Source organism: Pogona vitticeps, chromosome 4 (assembly GCF_051106095.1).
Source record: "Pogona vitticeps strain Pit_001003342236 chromosome 4, PviZW2.1, whole genome shotgun sequence".
NCBI classification, from domain to species: domain Eukaryota; kingdom Metazoa; phylum Chordata; class Lepidosauria; order Squamata; family Agamidae; genus Pogona; species Pogona vitticeps.
In genome coordinates, this window is record NC_135786.1 from 199,768,655 (window position 1) to 199,787,826 (window position 19,172).

The 19,172-nt window shown below is 40.3% G+C and overlaps 1 protein-coding gene across 1 annotated transcript in view; it reads right to left on the reverse strand.

Moving 5' to 3' along the window:
- CYP7B1 (cytochrome P450 family 7 subfamily B member 1) overlaps positions 1 to 19,172 on the reverse strand; it is a 137,562-nt gene that overhangs the window by 39,891 nt on the left and 78,499 nt on the right. The window contains exon 2 of the mRNA XM_020811783.3: positions 5,882 to 6,018. Coding sequence (XP_020667442.2) covers positions 5,882 to 6,018 — 137 coding nt within the window. The remainder of the gene's footprint in view (positions 1 to 5,881; positions 6,019 to 19,172) is intronic.

A 19,172-nucleotide genomic window follows, 5' to 3' on the forward strand; every position in this document is an offset into this window, starting at 1 on the left:
AGTGGGTGGTGAACCTTTAGGACTCCACATATTCTAGACTACAAGTCCCAGAATCTGCAGCCTGTATTGTCAATGATAAACGACAGTGGAAGTTGCAGTCCAAAACATCTGGATTGCCAAACATTCACCAGCCAGGGCTAAGGGCTTCTAGTATTACTCTATTTTACGGTTTTAATTATTTTCAAATAAAAAGCTACAGGATTGTCACCATAAGAGTAGCTAACTGGTTTTCCAGCTTTGGAATTGTATCTATAACTAATTGATTCTAAATCTCATTTTCTAAAGTCTGAGATAATCTCCAGACATGATGATTTGTTCTGAGGAACCATCATTAACGATATATAGGTATTTGTTGTGACAGAAAAACATCCCATCAATGTGATGGCAGTGAAAGTGACTCATTATTACAACACTGTCTTCCCCGCATGCCTCCCTGATTTCTCTCTCCATCTCAAGACCACTGTGAGCGTTTTCATCAAGAAGACAATAACATGTCTCCACTATTAAATTATTTTCAGAGCCTCTGACTCTTATGAGATTTGTTTGAAACAGGGTGGATTGCTTTCAATCAAATTGATTTAAATCACAATTTAAATCACTACTCAGAAAGCCTCATTTTAATTATATTTCACACACACCCCTCAGCTGGACTCTTGCCTTCTTCAACCTTATACATTTTTTTACAATACTGTACTCTTTTTTTTTTTTACATATTGACTCTATGGGCTTGCAACTGTGCTGAAATTTGATTATCTAGAGTGTCAGTATAACCTCTCATTCCCTTGACTAAAATCTAGCTGTATCTCTTTCTGAGGCTGCCAAGCCCAGATCTTGGCAGATGTAGGTCTCCTAATGTACTCTTTCTTTTCCTGCCACAGTAATTTTTTTATATTCTCTTCACATTCAGATATAAAAAAAGTAATTTTCCAGTTAGTCCTCTTGTTTCAGTCTTCTTATTGCTAATGCCAGTATAAGTTTCTGGCTGGTACACTGAGTACCCAGCCAGCCTTGGTAGCTTTGTATGCCTATGCAGGCAGAGTTAGACATGACCATTAGAGGACTTATTACTTGAAAAAGTTTTTGAAAAATTCCCAAAGATCTTGGGAGGTAAACATTGTTCTTTCAAGTAGAGATGGACTTGAGCTGCCATTTTGGCAGTCAGTGCAAAAGTTGAGCTTCAGGAGTGAGCTTTCAGATGCTCTTGCAAAGAATTTAAACTGAAGAGGCTTCTAATTAGTCAGTGGAGGATCATTTGAAGTCTACTGATGATACACTATTGTCCAGTTGCAGACGAAATGAAGTACTTATTGATTAGAACTTCCTCTTCAGGGATTGTAGACACCATTGAGTTTTATCAAATGAGTGACTCTTTTAATCCCTGAGGACTCAAGAGAGATGTTACTTGTATCTCTATATAAACAATCATTGCTTAAATGATTAAATAGGATCTTGTTTCTATAGCCATCAGTGTTTGAATCCTCAGATTTCATGTTATCACCTGCAAAGTCCAGATTTCTTAAGTCATTTGATGGTGAGAGGTCCTCTTGCTTTTGTATTACTGTATCCCTAACCCTAAAGACCCAGTGTTTAATCAAAGGTTGGATTATAACGTTCAAAAACTGCCTGTTCACCTGTACCCCTTGTTACATACAGCACTGATGTTACCTGTCTGTCATGGGTTTGGAGGGAAAGTTCCATCTTATGGGGAATGGAAGGCGGGACATCAGGAGGAGGGGCTGTACTGTATATATATGTGGAGTTTGTGTGAAGCAGAAGGAGAAGCTGGAGGAGAGCTGAGAGAAGAAGCTGGTGTGGGAGTCTGTGTGTCAGACAGGGTACTACTGTGTGTCAGTCAGTACCAACCTGATAGGTTCAGGTGTCTGTATGGGTAGCCAGAACTGATAGGTTCAGGGTCTGTGCTTTATTTAAAGGTGTTCTGTGTGAACCAAACTGGTGTATGTATGATTGAGACTAAGCCACGTTACTGTATCTTATTCACTTGATCATTTTATTTTTTCCCTGTGTGTTATTTAAATAAACCTTATTCCTTTATTTGTTAAAAATCCATCCCTGGTCTGTGTGACTTCTTATAGGGAATGGTTGGTGGCAGCTTAGTGAAACTGTGGCATATCCCAGTAGGTCTGGGGTTGTCACACCCCTAAATCGGTAAAGAGCTCCCTACATCTAAGAACACAGTCTACCAAAGACATTCTGTGAACATATATAGAGAGACACAAACCCTCTTTCATGTGATATCTGTTACACTGGCTGAAATGCAGTTGCATAGCTACTGCCACTGGGCAATTGCTCAAGCAGGAGTTGAGTGACCAATTGTGCAATTACTTGCACAGTCCTTGTTGCTGGAGTAGAATACCCAGCCCATTTACAATGGCCTATGATGAACTGGATTCCAGCCACTCAAGTAATTTACAGACAGAAAGATTAACATTAAGATTAGGATGAACTAGCAGGGATGGCCTTTTTAAAATACTTCCCAAGATTGGATGTCTACCTCGTCTCCTTAACATCATCAGATCTTTCCATGAGGGAATGAAAGGCACTGTAGTTTTTGACGGCTCAACATCAGACCCCGTTGACATCCGAAGCGGAGTGAAACAGGACTGTGTCCTCGCACCAACACTTTTTGGGATCTTCTTTGCTGTCATGCTGAAGCATGCGTTTTGAACTGCAACCGAGGGTGTCTATCTCCTGACTAGATCAGACGGAAAGCTCTTTAATCTCTCTAGATTGAGAGCGAAGACCAAAGTCCAGCTGAAATGCATGCAGGACTTCCTCTTCGCAGATGATGCAGCCATTGTTGCCCACTCCGCTGAAGACCTCCAACAACTCATGAATCATTTCAGCAAGGCCTGTCAAGACTTTGGACTAACAATCAGCATGAAGAAAACACAAGTCATGGGCCAGGGCGTGGACTCACCTTCTTCTATTACCATCTCCACACAAGAATTGGAGGTTGTTCATGACTTTGTGTACCTCGGCTCAACCATCTCGGACACCCTCTCTCTAGATGTTGAGCTGGATAAACGCATTGGCAAAGCAGCCACCATGATATCTAGACTCACAAAGAGAGTATGGCACAATAAGAAGCTGACGGCACACACCAAGATCCAGGTCTATAGAGCCTGTGTCCTAAGCACACTGCTGTACTGCAGTGAGTCCTGGACCCTTTGTGCACGGCAGGAGAGGAAGCTGAACACTTTCCATATGCGTTGCCTCCGATGGATTTTTGGTATCACCTGACAGGACAAAGTTCCAAACAGAGTAGTCCTAGAATGAGCTGGAATTTTCAGCATGCATACATTACTGAAACAGCGACGTCTACATTGGCTCGGGCACATTGTGAGAATGGCTGATGGTCGGATTCCAAACGATCTTCTCTATGGAGAATTACTGCAGGGAAAGCGCCCCAGAGGGAGACCACAATTGCGATACAAGGACATCTGCAAGCGAGATCTGAAGGCCTTAGGAATAGACCTCAACAGATGGGAAACCCTGACATCTGAGCGTTCAGCCTGGAGGCAGGCGGTGCATCACGGCCTCTCCCAATTTGAAGAGACCCTTGCCCAACAGGCCGAGGCAAAGAGGAAGTCACAAAAGCAGCAAAACCAGGGAGCCGGACAGGGGACAGATTGGATTTGTCTTCAGTGTGGAAGAGATTGTCACTCTCGAATTGGCCTTTTCAGCCACACTAGGCGCTGTTCCAAGTCCTCCATACAGGGCACGTTACCATTGTCTTTCGAGACTGAAGGATGCCTAACTAGAGAATCTACACAAATTCTATTATTTATTTATTTATTTATTTATTTATTTATTTATTTATTTATTTGTTTGTTTGTTTGTTTGTTTGTTTGTTTGACTTTTATCCTGCCCATCTAGTGCTATTGCCACTGTTCTGAGTGGTTAGCACATATAAAATGTAAACATAAAATCACCATCCCCTGACCAACCAGACCTCTCATCCAAAAGATAAATTGACTCCATTTACCTGCGTATTTTATACATAGGTAGTCACATGCATACAAATACATGTGCAACTACACAACCACATATTTAGTTCCGCACAGCCAGTGGAATTCTAGTCCAATTTCAAACCACAGTCCTATACAGCCTCACCCACAATGCTTGAAAATCCCCTTATTTTTCCATATAATTCACCTATCAGGAAGCTGGAAAAATAATGCAACAAATAAGCAGAAGAAACATCTGCTAAAGCAAGGAGGATATTTCTGTCAATTCCATCCTCCCAGATATAGTGTCTATACCATCCCCCATGCTCTCCACCAATCTTCAGGAGTGACTTTTGAAGGTGGAAATAGAACAATCCATAATATGAGGAGTACTCTGCTATCACTTCTCGGGATCTAAAAACCAAATGAACCATTTTGGAAAAGATGCAACTAGTGGCTATGAATGTGTCCACACTACACAGTCCGACACCACTTATAGCTATTTGACAGCATAACTATATGCCACATTGCCTTAGGGTGTGTAGTTTGATGGTGTACTTCAAATTCTTGACTACATAATACGGATGCACGCTATGCCTTTCTTAGTGGTACAGGTGGTGTGTGTGTGTGATCATGGGGCAGTTCCTCTATGTGCATGCGAAGGGGAGGTTTAACAAGTCCCTCCCAGCTGTGATTTTATGAATAATCCCAACCCCACCCCGCAGCTTCAGAGTTTAGATAAAAGTCCCATCGGTTGTCAATGGACACTGCCCACCCCACCTTGCAGTTGAATGAGGAAGCAGCTGCCATAAAACCTGCATTAGGGGGCAATAGTAAACTTCACTTTGCCATGTGGGGTGATCCCCACAAACAGAAGAGTATGAAGAAAAGAATGGTTATCGCTGCAGCTATATCTTTAATGTAAGATACCATGGCTTGAAGCAACTGTTTGGCTAGTGATGTCAATTAAAATTACCAAATAATTTCACAGCTTCTGGTTCTCTCTAAGGACAAGATAAAAACAAATTCCTTGTTTCTTCATTCTTTGAGATCTGACCTGCAAGTTATCTTCAAACAGAAAAGTTTTAAACTGTAACAGCATTCCCAAGCAAATGAAAAACACCTTCCATTGTTCTTCCTATGTTTAGAAGATTAGTGCTTCAATGAAAGCCTCCCATCTCTACCCCTGACTCTGGAGGATCACTCCACTCCCAATCTCCTTTGGAAATCAGCGGTCCAATTATTTGGAAAATACTGCACATGCTTCCCCCCGAAAAAGATTCCCTTTGTTTCTTTGTGGTGGAGATTATTAATATCATTTAAAATTTATCACCTCAGCGCTTGACAGCAAAAGATCACCCAAATCACCAATACCACCCAAAGGGGTTATTCCTTATTTGTTAGTGAATAAGCATTAACATGGAAAGATTTCCACTAAAGAAGCCTTAACTAGTGCATACCAAATTGGGAGGTGGGCCGGAGAAAGGGAAGATATGAAGAATTTGGATCATCTTCGGGAATGTGAGGAAATCCCATGTGTGTGGCAAAAAGTTCCATCTTAAGTTATTGCCATGCTGAAGTATCTAAAAGCAGCAGGAATGAGACGGTTTCTGTCACATTCATAGTTACAATATACATTTTCTAACAAGAATGCTCTATTACCAAAGACATATACCTCTGAACATAAGGATCTCAATAACAAATAAGCAGGAAACCCTTCATGTTCTGCTTGTGAACAAGGAAAAGCATCTGGCAGGAAGCAGTATTAGATATTCTAATTAACTTTGTACAAGCAATTTCTGTCTCATATTTTTAAGCACAGAAAAGAATGAAAACGGTAACTAGCATTTTTACTATATTTTATAAGTACACATATACAAATATAAATATCTCTGTAATAGCGTGCCTCTTACCAGCTATGTATACCGTAAAAATGTCTCCATGTTTTTGATACAAGGACAATAAATACTGGTAAGGATCCTTTTTAAAATTCAGGGCTTCTCCCAATACAGGAATCCAGCCATTTATTAATGGAGGCTCTCCAGGTCTCCTAGAAAGAAAGAAAGAAAGAAAGAAAGAAAGAAAGAAAGAAAGAAAGAAAGAAAGAAAGAAAGAAAGAAAGAAAGAAAGAAAGAAAGAAAGAAAGAAAGAAAGAAAGAAAGAAAGAAAGAAAGAAAGAAAGAAAGAAAGAAAGAAAGAAAGAAAGAAAGAAAGAAAGAAAGAAAGAAAGAAAGAAAGAAAGAAAGAAAGAAAGAAAGAAAGAAAGAAGTTAATACATGTAACCTTACTACAATGAACATTCCATCATTTATAGATTAACTGTGGAGAATCTAGTCCAAATTATCTCTTGTATAGGTCTTTCCAGAAGATTTTTGACCATAGGGAAGCTCATAATCTGCAAGTTAGTAGCATCATGGGGAATTCCTAAAAGCTAATAAAAATATAATAAAGCCATCATTTGAGTCAGTTATTGTCAGGGTAATCTTAATCAAAGAATAAGAAAGAACTCAATTATCTGAGGAATCAATTCAAGGGAAAATGTTATTGTAAGTAATCCACAGCTCTCTTTTCAAATTTGGATAGGTTTTCATTACGTTTTTCCCCCTCTTGAGAATTATTTTCTTTATATCTTTCAACATACAGATGGCAAAAAATTAAAAGAAACAAATATATCTGAATAGATTTCTATCAAAATAAGATTGTAATAGCTAAAGCCACAATTGTTAACCATCCTGGTTCTATATCAAGTTCACAACGGCAAATGACATTTGACTCCTTAGCGCCTCTGCTTGGTATCCCTTAAAATTATTTTCTACAAAACAGCAGACGCCAAGTCGGTTAAAGAGAGGATTAAAGGAAATATATATTAAAGCCTCTGATGCTACAGCCCCATCTGGAAAGGTGACTTACGCTACATGCAGAACAATTCATTTTGATTAATCGCAAGATATTTACTAGCTTGAATCTAATCAAAAAACAAGGGATCACAAGCTTTACTACTATCATACGTAGCATGAAAATTTATGTGTCTGGATTAACCCTATGATAACCTCTCATGAAATGTTAGAATTTTTTTTCAATTAAAAAAGGAAATATTTCTTTCTGTTTTGTTTTATTTATTAGGTTAAAATTATTGGCTTGGACAGTACAGATGTAAGAGGAAAGATTTTCAAGTTTTCACAAAAAGAATGTTCTCCAGTTGGACAAAAAAAGCTACTGAAGTGATTAAAACTAAGCGGGTATGAAACTTCTGTGTTTTAAAAAAAGAGGTGCAGGACACAAAATAAGCTCTTGTTTTCTTTTTTGGGGGAGTTTTCTGTGACTTCATATTAAAAACAGATGCTTTTCATTAATAATAAAAAACGACACAACAGCTTTCATGTTTCCCTTTTTCATTTAACCTTTCTTTCACTCCTTGTCCATCAAATTCCCTTGTGAATGTTTTCATCCAATAGCATCATGAAAGCAGCTAATCAAAAAATCTACAAGGGAGCATGAAGATTGACATTACAAAAGGGCCTGGATTGGTTGGAACCTACTAGGAATGATATTTTCTTTCACTTGTTCCTTGTGGATGTGCAAGGTTTTATCATTCTCAGTGTTATGCTGCATAGCTGCACAATTGTCCATGCCTCTATCTCTTAGATCCTTTCCTGCCTTCTTTGTGTTATCTTTTTGATCTCTCTCCACACCATCTCTTTGATTATCCCCACCCCACCCCCAGCTCTTAGGTCTTTGAATTATTTTGCTGCCCACCTAGTACTGAAATAGGCTCAGGAGGAGAAGGAAGGCATCAAGTGGTAGGTGGACAGAAATCTCCTGATATTCTAGTACTTTTGGTGGTGGGGGGGGGCTTTGACTGGTTTTTTTTTTTTTTGCCTTTATTCACTTGTTTGTTTTTCTTGGTTTTTGAGAAAGAATCTCTGTGTTTAATTTTACCATTTATCACCTCTGTGTATGTGTGCTTTCCCTGTCTGATTGATTTTAAAAAATATATTTGGTTAATTTACTGTATATTTGTTATGTCGAAGGTGTGTATTTTGGTGGGGGTTTTGGAGACAGTTTTGTTTAGTGGGGGTTGGTGGTTGTTCTGTTGCTTGCTTTTGGAGTAGGCTGATTCTCTGTTGTCTTGCCTTTGCTTTCCAGTGGTAGTTTTTAACAGGTTGTTCAGGGCTTTTAGGATTAGAACCAGGAACTCAAATGGGGAGGAAACAAAATGAAATGATCCCAAAGAGACAGGTCCTTTTGTGTAAAATAAAATAATCAGTGCATAAAAAACCCCTCAGCAACTGAACAAACATCCTGAAAAAATACTGAAATGACAAAAATTTTAATGTTTTTGCTGTGTACAACCCTAACTGTAAGCTCAAGTCTACTCCCTGTTAGAGTTGGCATTTTAACTCAGGGTTGAATCACCCAGCTCTACCATCTATTAAAGCTTATGTATGCATACATATCTTAGAGTTATTTCCATTTCATATCCTTTTTGTTATCCAGTGAAGGTGCAAGCTTTTCACTCAAAGATTTGCTTTGTGTTTTCATTCAAATGTCTGTCTGTGTAATCACTATACAAGATTGGAAGCACACTGCAAAAGACAGTAATAATTTTGACACTAACATTTTCAGTGTAGTATTACTACCTGTAGCATTGCTAGCATTTTATAAGCATTACTAACCTATTACAGCACAATGACTTGGGTCACTGTACAACATTCTTACATTATATATGAGGGTCAGACACCAAGGCCTGACCTTGGCAACAAAGAAAAGCTAAGATATGACTACTTTCCCCTTTCGGAGGCTGTTTAAAAATAGAGTTGGCTTTCAAGTGTGCCATTTCTGTGCTCCCTGACACCCAGTTTTCAAGGTGCTAATATGCAATAAATATTTTAGCAGTTTGTGTTCACTGGAATAGCTCAAAAAACATATCTAGAATAGAGAAGGGACAATCCTGAGATAAAAAATGTATACCCACAGCATTATGACAGGTTTCACTGATCCACAGTTACTTTCCCAAAATGGCCAACTTATCTGGAAGCCATGCCTGTTTTTCTTTCTCTGTGAATGTGGCTGGATTTCGTTTTTAGAATTGGGTATTGTATTGCTTAAGTAACACTGTGACAGATACATTTAGATAGGCAGTTTGTCATATCCTAATTTAATGCACCTAATTTCAACCTCTCTGCTTTGTCATCTGGTCAAAAGCTGTATTCTTCACAGGCTTTCCGCGGGGTAGAAAGGACGCAGCTCAGAAATCCAGGAGAAAATTAACTTAATGCTCCAAGTCTGCCAGAATGACATCAGGGAGACATCTTGCCATCATGAAGATGCAAGGGTCATCGTTTGCTTCAGACATGTTCATCTCAGCAGCAATAAGCTTAATACCATAAAACAAGCGGTACCAGCAACAAAATGTGCTCTGCTACAGCTAGCAAGTAGCCTTATCCTTTTTCCAGAAGGTCCATACTGTCACTAGGAGCATGCTCAGTCCTCACTGGGTGTATTTTGAGTTGTTTCCCACCACCATCACTAAACATTTCTGTTGCATTTCTGTAGACCAGAAGATTCCCATAAGCATTCTGGCTTTTCTTCTTATATTTCAGTAACTATTCTACCAGCACTCACTGGATTATGCTGGCTAATAAATGAGTGGGCCTATTTAAAGGATTTATGGATTTCAAAGGAAATCACAACTTACGACACTTTGTATGGCTTGTAATAGACCCAAAGATAAGAGAAATGCACCTTAATTTTTATCTTCCTTTAGAAAGATGACAATAGCTGCCTGTGACACACATCAAAACCTCTGTGTGTTGTTGTGGATGAACTTTTTAAACAATTAAAAACACAATTCATACAACCTCCTTATACCATCCAATTATATTCCTTCAAAGTATAACACTAAATTCAGAATTTTATATGAGTTTTCAAACAGAAAAATATTGAAATTCTATTCCTATTTGCACAATGATTGCATAACTTGCTGCAGCTCATTGCGGACAACCCATTTCTGCGGCACAATCAGACATGTGACCAAGCACACAACAGAGACATATTCTGACACCTGTCAATTAACACAATTAGCCATTACAAGTTACACAGACTTCATGGAAACTCTAACAGGATGCTGGCTTCTGGGGAAAAAAGAGAGCCGCAGTACATTGTACATATAGCCATATATCTAGAAAAACAATGGGTCCCTGGGAACATGGAAAGATGCAGATCAAGTACAGAAATATTATATTTTAAAAACAACTTTGGAGAGTGCTCTTCTCTTCATTTCCTACATTTTACCAGTTTACTTCCTGAGTAGAGCTTATTCAAACATTCATGCATTCCTTTGAGGAGACTGCACTAATGTGGCCCCTTTCTGTTGTCACTTTCCACGTGCAAAAGTAAAAGAACAGGCTCAGTGGAATCATGACTGACTTAACATCCATTGATTTCAAGGTGTCTGTTTTAAGTACATTTAAGTCTAGATCCAAATGGATTTGTTGTATTTTCATGTAGGCACTCCATGTGAGCCAGGACATAAAAGTAACATCAGTTCTCACATGGAAGTTCTTTAGTGATGTATCATCCCATTGAAAACAATGGATATTGTCAGTGATGATTCTATTGAGTCTATTCTAAATAAATCAGTCTGGAATGAACCCAATAAAAATATGGATTAATTTCCTACTCAAAATTGAGAATCCACATTGGTTTGATGTATGTTCAAGATACATGGACTTTTTAGAGCAGTGTTTTGTACCCTTTTGATAAACATAAAATTCTCATCTTCTACATCAGAATTATCTTACCCTACATCATGTTAGGTGATATGTTGTAATTAACCAAATCAATGCATTTGTAAACTTAAGCAGAAACATCATTTCAAGCTTTTTAAGCAGTGGTTACAGTGTTGTCAGAGATAAAGAAAGATAGAAGAAAAATAAATATGTACATCACTGTGCAACATAGGATGATGCTATTATTGTTTCCCACGTACTAAGGAAGTCAAGAAGCATAACTACCTTTTCCAGTATTCCAAATAAAAAATGTAATTAGAATGCCTCCCTCTACAAATACATCACTTGAAATCCTGATACCATTAGCTGAGATTTACCATAGTTAAGACTTATTGCTTTAAAGTCCAAGTCAATGAATGGAAATTATTTCACCCAAGAGTTTAGAGTAACTTAGTAATAACTACTTGATCTAGGTAGTTACAAAGGAATGCATACCTAGCCATTAAAATAGGAAAAATCAAAATAAAGGTCTAATAGTTCACATTTTCCTATGCATTTGCACATCCATTATAAAGTTTCTTCTACACGTTTTAAAGAATGATCTTGCATTGTAAGATCATCCTACTGTAACTGCAGAATCTTAGAAGAGAGAACTGAGAAAATCTGGAGGAATCTATAGCTGTCAGTTCCTAAATAGATAAATAATTACTTATGTAATTCATATGCACTTCATAATATATTAGAGAAAAAAACTCAAATCATGTATTTAAAGTAAGAATCTTACTAGTACAATGCTATGCAATGGCTATTAAGACATTGGCTCCCTGCACTTGGTAGGGCTCACGTGGATGAAGAGGTGTGCACTAAATTTATTTAGAAATAGTATTGTGCTTGCTTAGATTCTACTTGAAGATTTCTTTTTAAAATACATAATAATATTTGGTACTCTTCATAAGGTATGCCACCAATAACATCAGGTTCATTGATATGTATACAGTATTTAAAATGCAAGTAGTAAGGGCAACACATTTCTATATATTTTCCAGTTTCTAGATAGGCATCCTTCAGTCTCGAGAGACTATGGTAATGTGCTCTGTATGGAGAACTTGGAACAGTGTCTAGTGTGGCTGAGAAGGCCAATTCGAGAGTGACAGTCCCTTCCACACTGAAGACAAATCCAATCTGTCCCCTGTCCGGCTCCCTGGTTTTGCTGCTTTTGTGACTTCCTCTTTGCCTCGGCCTGTTGGGCAAGGGTTTCTTCAAATTGGGAGAGGCCGTGATGCACTGCCTGCCTCACGGCTGAACGCTCAGATGTCAGGGTTTCCCATCTGTTGAGGTTCATTCCTAAGGCCTTCAGATCTCGCTTGCAGATGTCCTTGTATCGCAGTTGTGGTCTCCCTCTGGGGCGCTTTCCCTGCACTAATTCTCCATACAGGAGATCCTTTGGAATCCGACCATCAGCCATTCTCACGACGTGCCCGAGCCAACGTAGACGTCGCTGCTTCAGTAATGTATTCATGCTGAAAATTCCAGCTCGTTCTAGGACTACTCTGTTTGGAACTTTGTCCTGTCTGGTGATACCAAAAATCCATCGGAGGCAACGCATATGGAAGGTGTTCAGCTTCCTCTCCTGCCGTGCACGAAGGGTCCAGGACTCACTGCAGTCCAGTCCAGTTATATCAAGGACTTGTTAGTTTGTACCTGGGAGACCAAGGCACTTGATGGGCCTTGGCCAAATACTTGCCAAACCATCCAAAGCTGTTCTTTTAATTCTGGATGACCACAAAACCACCTGGAGACTCCCCAGTGGGATATTGTAAATTTTAATACAGTATTGGATGAGCCACCCAATGTGGTTCACTGAAGATGTCACATTAATGGGGTGGCATATAAATTGAACAAATGAATGAATGAATGAATGAATGAATGAATGAATGAATGAATGAATGAATGAATGAATGAATGAATATTTTGCAGCTTCCAAGTTGAGACAAAGGCCTGCTACTCTGCACCACTCTCTAGAGTATGATGCCATATTTCACCACAGTACAGCACACACAATTGTGGAAGCCAGTTATAGAGCACCTAATGTGATGTCATTTGGAGTAATTGTAAGGAATCTAAATTAAAAGCCTCCCAGATCTAATGGCCTGGCATAGGTGAAGTATGTATGGGTCAAAGGAGACTTCCATCTTCACAAATCATCTATTCTGTAAAGTAATAAAATATTAAACACACAGACACACACAACTCTGACGTAACCATGATTCTACAAGAACTCCTTAAATTTGTTAATTCCTGCAGTTTTCATCATCAGATATGCTCCACTTTTGCATTCATACAATGGTACCGGGTATAATTATCAGAAACAACCTGTAATTCAGGCAGTTGTACTGTTCTCCCCCCATAACCAAGTGTTGACATTTCATACTTGTCTTAATATCATCAAAACCATCAAGTGTGCAAAAGCTTCATCTGCCACCTTTCCTGAGTTGCATGAAAGAGAATAAAACATGTATTTAATTCATTTCCACTTTAATTCTCAGTGCAGGAATTCCCTCAGTTGAGGTGACTTCTTGTGGAACATAATAAATCAGAAATGTAGAACACCTATAGTTGCCTTTAGTGAACATAAACATTCCCTTTAATATTGTTTGTTTACAATGTGAAACAGACGTATAATAATCTTTTGTTTGGGATAAACATTAATCCAGATCTGTCTACCATACATGCTCCCATGTACATGCACATGCACACACGCACACAAACAAAAACACAAGTTTATTGCTTGTGATAATCTCTGCTGTGGCCTGTTCTTAACCTTCATCCTCCACTGTCCTGTCCTAAATCTAACAAATCCACTGGCAGAGTGAGATGACTGACATCTGCTCTTATCATAACTTTTCAAGAAGAGAAATAATGAAAAAAGACCACCATGAAGATGTCACACTGCAGGGAATCAGCAACTCTCCTGAATATTTCTCTGTAGGGGAAATAAAGCCTAAAGGGTCTGGGGGCAAAAATCTGACAACACTGCATTTCTGTAGAAAGGATCTTTTGCATCTTATAAAGGGTCACTGCCAAATAAAAGAACTGATGGAAAGCAACATTCTGGTTTGATTTCCACTTTAGAAACCAGTCATTGCATTTATTCTCCTTGTCAAAAGAATGCAAACTTAAACATAACAATTGCTCTTTCTTTAAAAAAAATTACATGAGCAAATGGAATGTACCAGTAGAGAAGAAGAGCAAAAGCTAATATGAACATGTCAGAACAGTTTGCATATATTCAGTCATTCAATCACACTATTTAAACAGCTTTAACGTGACATGCACTACATTCCTGGGGCTTGTAACATTAACGAAACTTGGGACTGTAATATGTACAATGAACCCAGAGGCTTCATGGCCCAGAAGACTACTCTGCACAGTGCAGACGATTCTGCTGTTCTTGTTGTTGTTAATTTATTTTTGCAGTATGAAGGTTGTGTAATTAAAACTAATCTGCCTCTGCCATTGCCTCAAAATGAAGTCACAGGCACCATAGTGAGGAAACCATTTCAATTGGTAGATGCCTGTGGCAGGGAGAAACATTAGTGGGACTTCCCTATCTTTTTTTTCTTTTTTCTTTTCTTTTTTCTGGTCTTAAGTCCAGCTAACGGACATCACAAAACATGGCCTTCACCCACTAAATTAGTCTGTTGCCTTTGAGGGAGGTTTAAGGATTTTTTTTAGCCTTTTGTTTCTGGTCATGGGGTTTTCTTTGCATAGATACTGGAGTGACTTGCCAAAGCGTGCTCCAGGTGGATTGTGTTTAGTCGGAACTCTCCACTATGACCTGTCCGTCTTGGGTGGCTCTGCACGGAATAGTCCATAGCTTCTTTGAGTTACTCAAGCCCCTTCGCCATGGCAAGGCGACAATCCATGAAGAAGGTATATTGTATATTGTCCCCCTGCTTATTTAACTTATATGCAGAATACATCATGTGAAAGGCCGGACTGGAGGAATCCCAAACTGGAATTAAGATTGCTGGAAGAAATATCAATAATCTCCGATATGCAGATGATACCACTCTGATGGCAGAAAGTGAGGAGGAATTAAGGACCCTTGTAATAAGGGTGAAAGAGGAGAGTGCAAAAAATGGTCTGAAGCTCAACATCAAAAAGACTAAGATCATGGCCACTGGTCCCATCACCTCCTGGCAAAAAGAAGGGGAAGAGATGGGGGCAGTAACAGATTTCACTTTCTTGGGCTCCATGATCACTGCAGATGGGGACAGCAGCCACAAAATTAAAAGATGCCTGCTTCTTGGGAGGAAAGCAATGACAAACCTCGACAGCATTTTAAAAAGCAGAGACATCCCCTTGCCGACAAAAGTCCGCATAGTCAAAGCTATGGTTTTCCCTGTAGTGATGTACAGAAGTGAGAGCTGGACCATAAAGAAAGCTAACCGCTGAAGAATTGATGCTTTTTAATTGTGGTGCTGGAGGAGGCTCTTGAGAATCCCCTGGACTGCAAGGAGAACAAACTTATCCATTCTAAAGGAAATCAAGCCTGAGTGCTCACTGGAAGGACAGATCCTGAACCTGAGGCTCCAATACTTTGGCCATCTCATGAGAAGACTCCTTGGAAAAGATATTGATGTTGGGAAAGTGTGAAGGCAAGAGGAGAAGGGGACAACAGAGGATTAGATGGTTGGACGGTATCATTGAAGCAACCAACATGAATTTGACACAACTCCGGGAGGCAGTGGAGGACAGGAGGGCCCAGTGTGCTCTGGTCCATGGGGTCATGAAGAGTTGGACATGACTAAACGACTAAACAACAAATAAGGATTTTATCCAGTCCAGTGCTGAAGTAATATTTAACTACAGTCAGCCACCTTCTGTATGTGGAATGGCGTAGGTGCCCTGTTGCCTTTTACCTCTGGTAGTAAAAAGTCTTGGCCTGGCTCCAATAAACCAAAATCCATATGAAATTCAACTACATTTCAAATCTCTTTTTCATTAATTGCTGTTACAGGAGACCCACCATCAGTGAATCCAACACACTTCTACAGCAATGCAAATGTGACTCATGTACATGAAGACTGGTTTCTAAGATGAGCTAGATTTCCTATCTTCTTCTAGCATCTGCAGTTAAAAAAACCTTTCTGGGATGCTGTACCTCTCTAAAAAGATGTAGAATAGTGTCTACTGGAAGGAAGAGAACATGGGTATGTTTCCTTCTGTGAGGTTCCTTAACTTACCTCACCAGCCATCATTTCACTATATCTCACATTTCACTATATCCCACATGTTCTTTCTGTTCTGGTCAAAGGACCATACCATACCCCCTTCCATTCCATGTACAGAAGGTGATGAAATGTGTCCTCCACCAGACCTGAGGGCAACAGGCTAGATCAGCAGGTATGGGTCAAGTTGCAGGCAAAAACATCTCTGTCCTTCCAATACCTACCTGCTACTTGTTCCCTTCCCAACCACTTCTGTTTTGACATAGCTGCCTTACTCTAGTTAATGACAGGGCTGGTTCTTTTGCCCCAACGCACAAGAAATACTCCCAGGAAGTTTCTTCAGTGAACCTACGTGTGGGTCTAAGCCTATAAATAGCAAACTACAATATGAAGAGCTGATGTGACTGCTATAATTATCATCAATTCATGATTGTGTGTTTCATGGACACCATTATAGCACATTAGATTAGCCCTAAGACTGAGAGAAGTACTATATAATCAGGTCTTTCACCACCACCTCATTTCTTCCAGTCAATAGTAAACATGAAGAACATCTGTTCTATGGGTAGCACATTGCAGTCAAATTCATTACAATGGGAAGAATTCAAGGACAGCTGGGATGACTAGTTAGTATATGAGTAAGCTCCCAGGGCCACATCTGGTTTGCCATAAACAATGCAACGACAGCACTCAAAACATGCTGTTGATGTACTGAATTGCCAACAGTTACTATCAAACTGTTCTATAGTTATATCTCATTTCACTCCACAGCAATGTAGTGGAAGCTTTCCTTTTAGCATGACCATAGGGGACGTCTTGATGCTAATGATGTGCAGCCAGAGTTTCAGTGTGAGATTTAAAAGTGATTGTGCCTGGATGAAACTAAATTTGAAAACAGGTGGCCTGGTTGTTGTAGCGCCTACTTGATCACACACTTGTTTGTTAATACACACTACATTGAGTTTTATGAACTAGAAAACAGAGTTTAATCGAGCTGTCTCTCTTGCATCAGGGTAAGGAAATGCACGTGGCTGCAATATAGTACAGTAAATTACATGAGGAAAATGCCAAATACATTCCTTCAAGTCCATTCTACGCATGCAGGGAGGGGTCATAGCTCTGTAGCAGAGCACATACTCAGTATTTGGAAAATTTCTACTTTACTCTCAAGTATCTCCAAACAGGAGTGGGAAAAAACAGTTCGTAGAATGAAAAAAAAAGTGTCATCAAAAGATCCATGGTTCCTTGAAGGAAACCGCTGGAGAACTCATGGTGAGCAAATGGACTAGAGACACAGCAACATTTCCCCCCCTCCCAAGAATAGAGCAGGTATGCACCCTAGTCTTCTGCTTGTTTCAGCTCACTAGGTCCTGCAAAAGGAGAGATGGGTGGGCTTCAGCTGCATGTCAAAACTATGGGGAGATGTGAACCTCCCCCATTTCTAGTACAATATGCACAGAGAAAGTCCAAATGTCCTTCTACATCCATTACTCACTACCTATTGTAAAATGTGAAGCCACCCATATAATGCTTGTTGTGTTCTTTTCCACACAATGCAACACACAAACAAACAAACAAACAAACAAAAACAAAACCCAAACTGTATGGACAGAACCAGGGTCACTCAGAGTGTTGGGGAGGAGTTGTTGTGATAGTCTTCCATCTCCTTGACCAGGCTTCCTGTCTCCTTGAGAGAAGGTCTTAAGGGCTTGTATTGTGTACGGGGCTTATGAGACAGATTGGGGATTCTGCTGGTGTACCAACCACCCTGCTGCATTCCAACAGTCTCCCAGCCTGAGTCTCCCAGAGGTAGTCTCGGACCTGGTGTTGAGGATTCCCAGGCTGTAAGTACTAGGAGACCTCAACATCCATGCTGAGGCTGCCTTGTCAGGAGCAGCTCAGGACTTTATGGCCGTCATGACAACCATGGGGCTGTCTCAATTTGTTGTAGGCCCAACACATGAAAAGGGCCATACCTTGGATCTGATCTTCTCAACAGTATTGGAAGATGGTGGTCCAGATGTGGAGGGGCTGGTAGTAACCCCATTGTCATGGTCAGATCACTTCCTGGTCAAGACTAGTGGCATCCTCTTTCTTCTGCGGGGGTGGGGCATCTATTAAAATGATCCGCCCTCTGAGACTAATGGATCCGGAAGGATTCCTGAATGCTCTGGGTGAATATCCATCTGATATGGTCGGTGCTCCTGTCGAAGCTCAGGTCACCTTGTGGAATAGAGAGATGACCCAGGTGGCTGACACGATTGTGCCTAAGCACCCTCTCCCCACCCGCAGAGCCTGGACGGCTCCCTGGTATTCATCTGAGCTGTGGGCAATGAAGCAAGTGGGGAGACAGCTAGGGTGCAGGTGGAGGAAATCATGCTGTGAATCTGACCGAACATGGCTTAGAGTCCATTAGTGAGCCTGTTCCGTGGCAATACGGCTGGTGAAACAACAATATTTTGCCACCCGCATTGCTTCCTCAGAATGTCATCTAGCAGAATTGTTTCGGGTGGTCCATGATCTCCTCTGGCCGGGAGAGCTGGTGGAGACACAGGATCACTTGGCAGCTCGGTGTGAGGAATTTGTGTTACATTTTGAAGGAAAAATCACTCAGATTCGCAGTGATCTTGACTCCACCATTGATGCAGAATCTGAGGATGTGTCCCGTGCACCGGGCTCAGGTCAAATTTTAATGGATGAATTTTAATTAGACCTGATGATTTGGACAGGGTGCTTGGATCTGTCCAGTTTATCACCACTCCGCTCGACCCTTGCCCATCTTGGATAATCGGGAAATACATGGGTCAAGGAAGCCGTCAATGCCTCCATGAGAGAGGGAGTGGTCCCTACTGCCTTAAAAGAGGTGGTGATTCGACCACTCCTTTAAAAGCCTAATCTGGACCCAGGGCCAGTGGCTAACTATCGGCCGGTGGTGAATCTCCCTTATTTGGGCAAAGTGTTGGAGCGGGTTTTGGCTGGGCAACTCCAGGCACTGCTGGATGAAACAGACTTTCTAGATCCATTTCAATCAGGTTTCTGGGTGGGTTTCACCACAGAGACTGCCTTGGCCACCCTGTATGATGACATTTACTGGGAGAGAGACAGTGGGAGTGTGACCCTGTTGATACTCCTGGACCTCTCAGCGGCTTTCGACACCATCATCCATGCTTGTCTTCTGACTAGATTAGCTGGGTTGTGAGTTGGAGACACTGTTTTACGGTGGTTCCATTCCTTTCTGG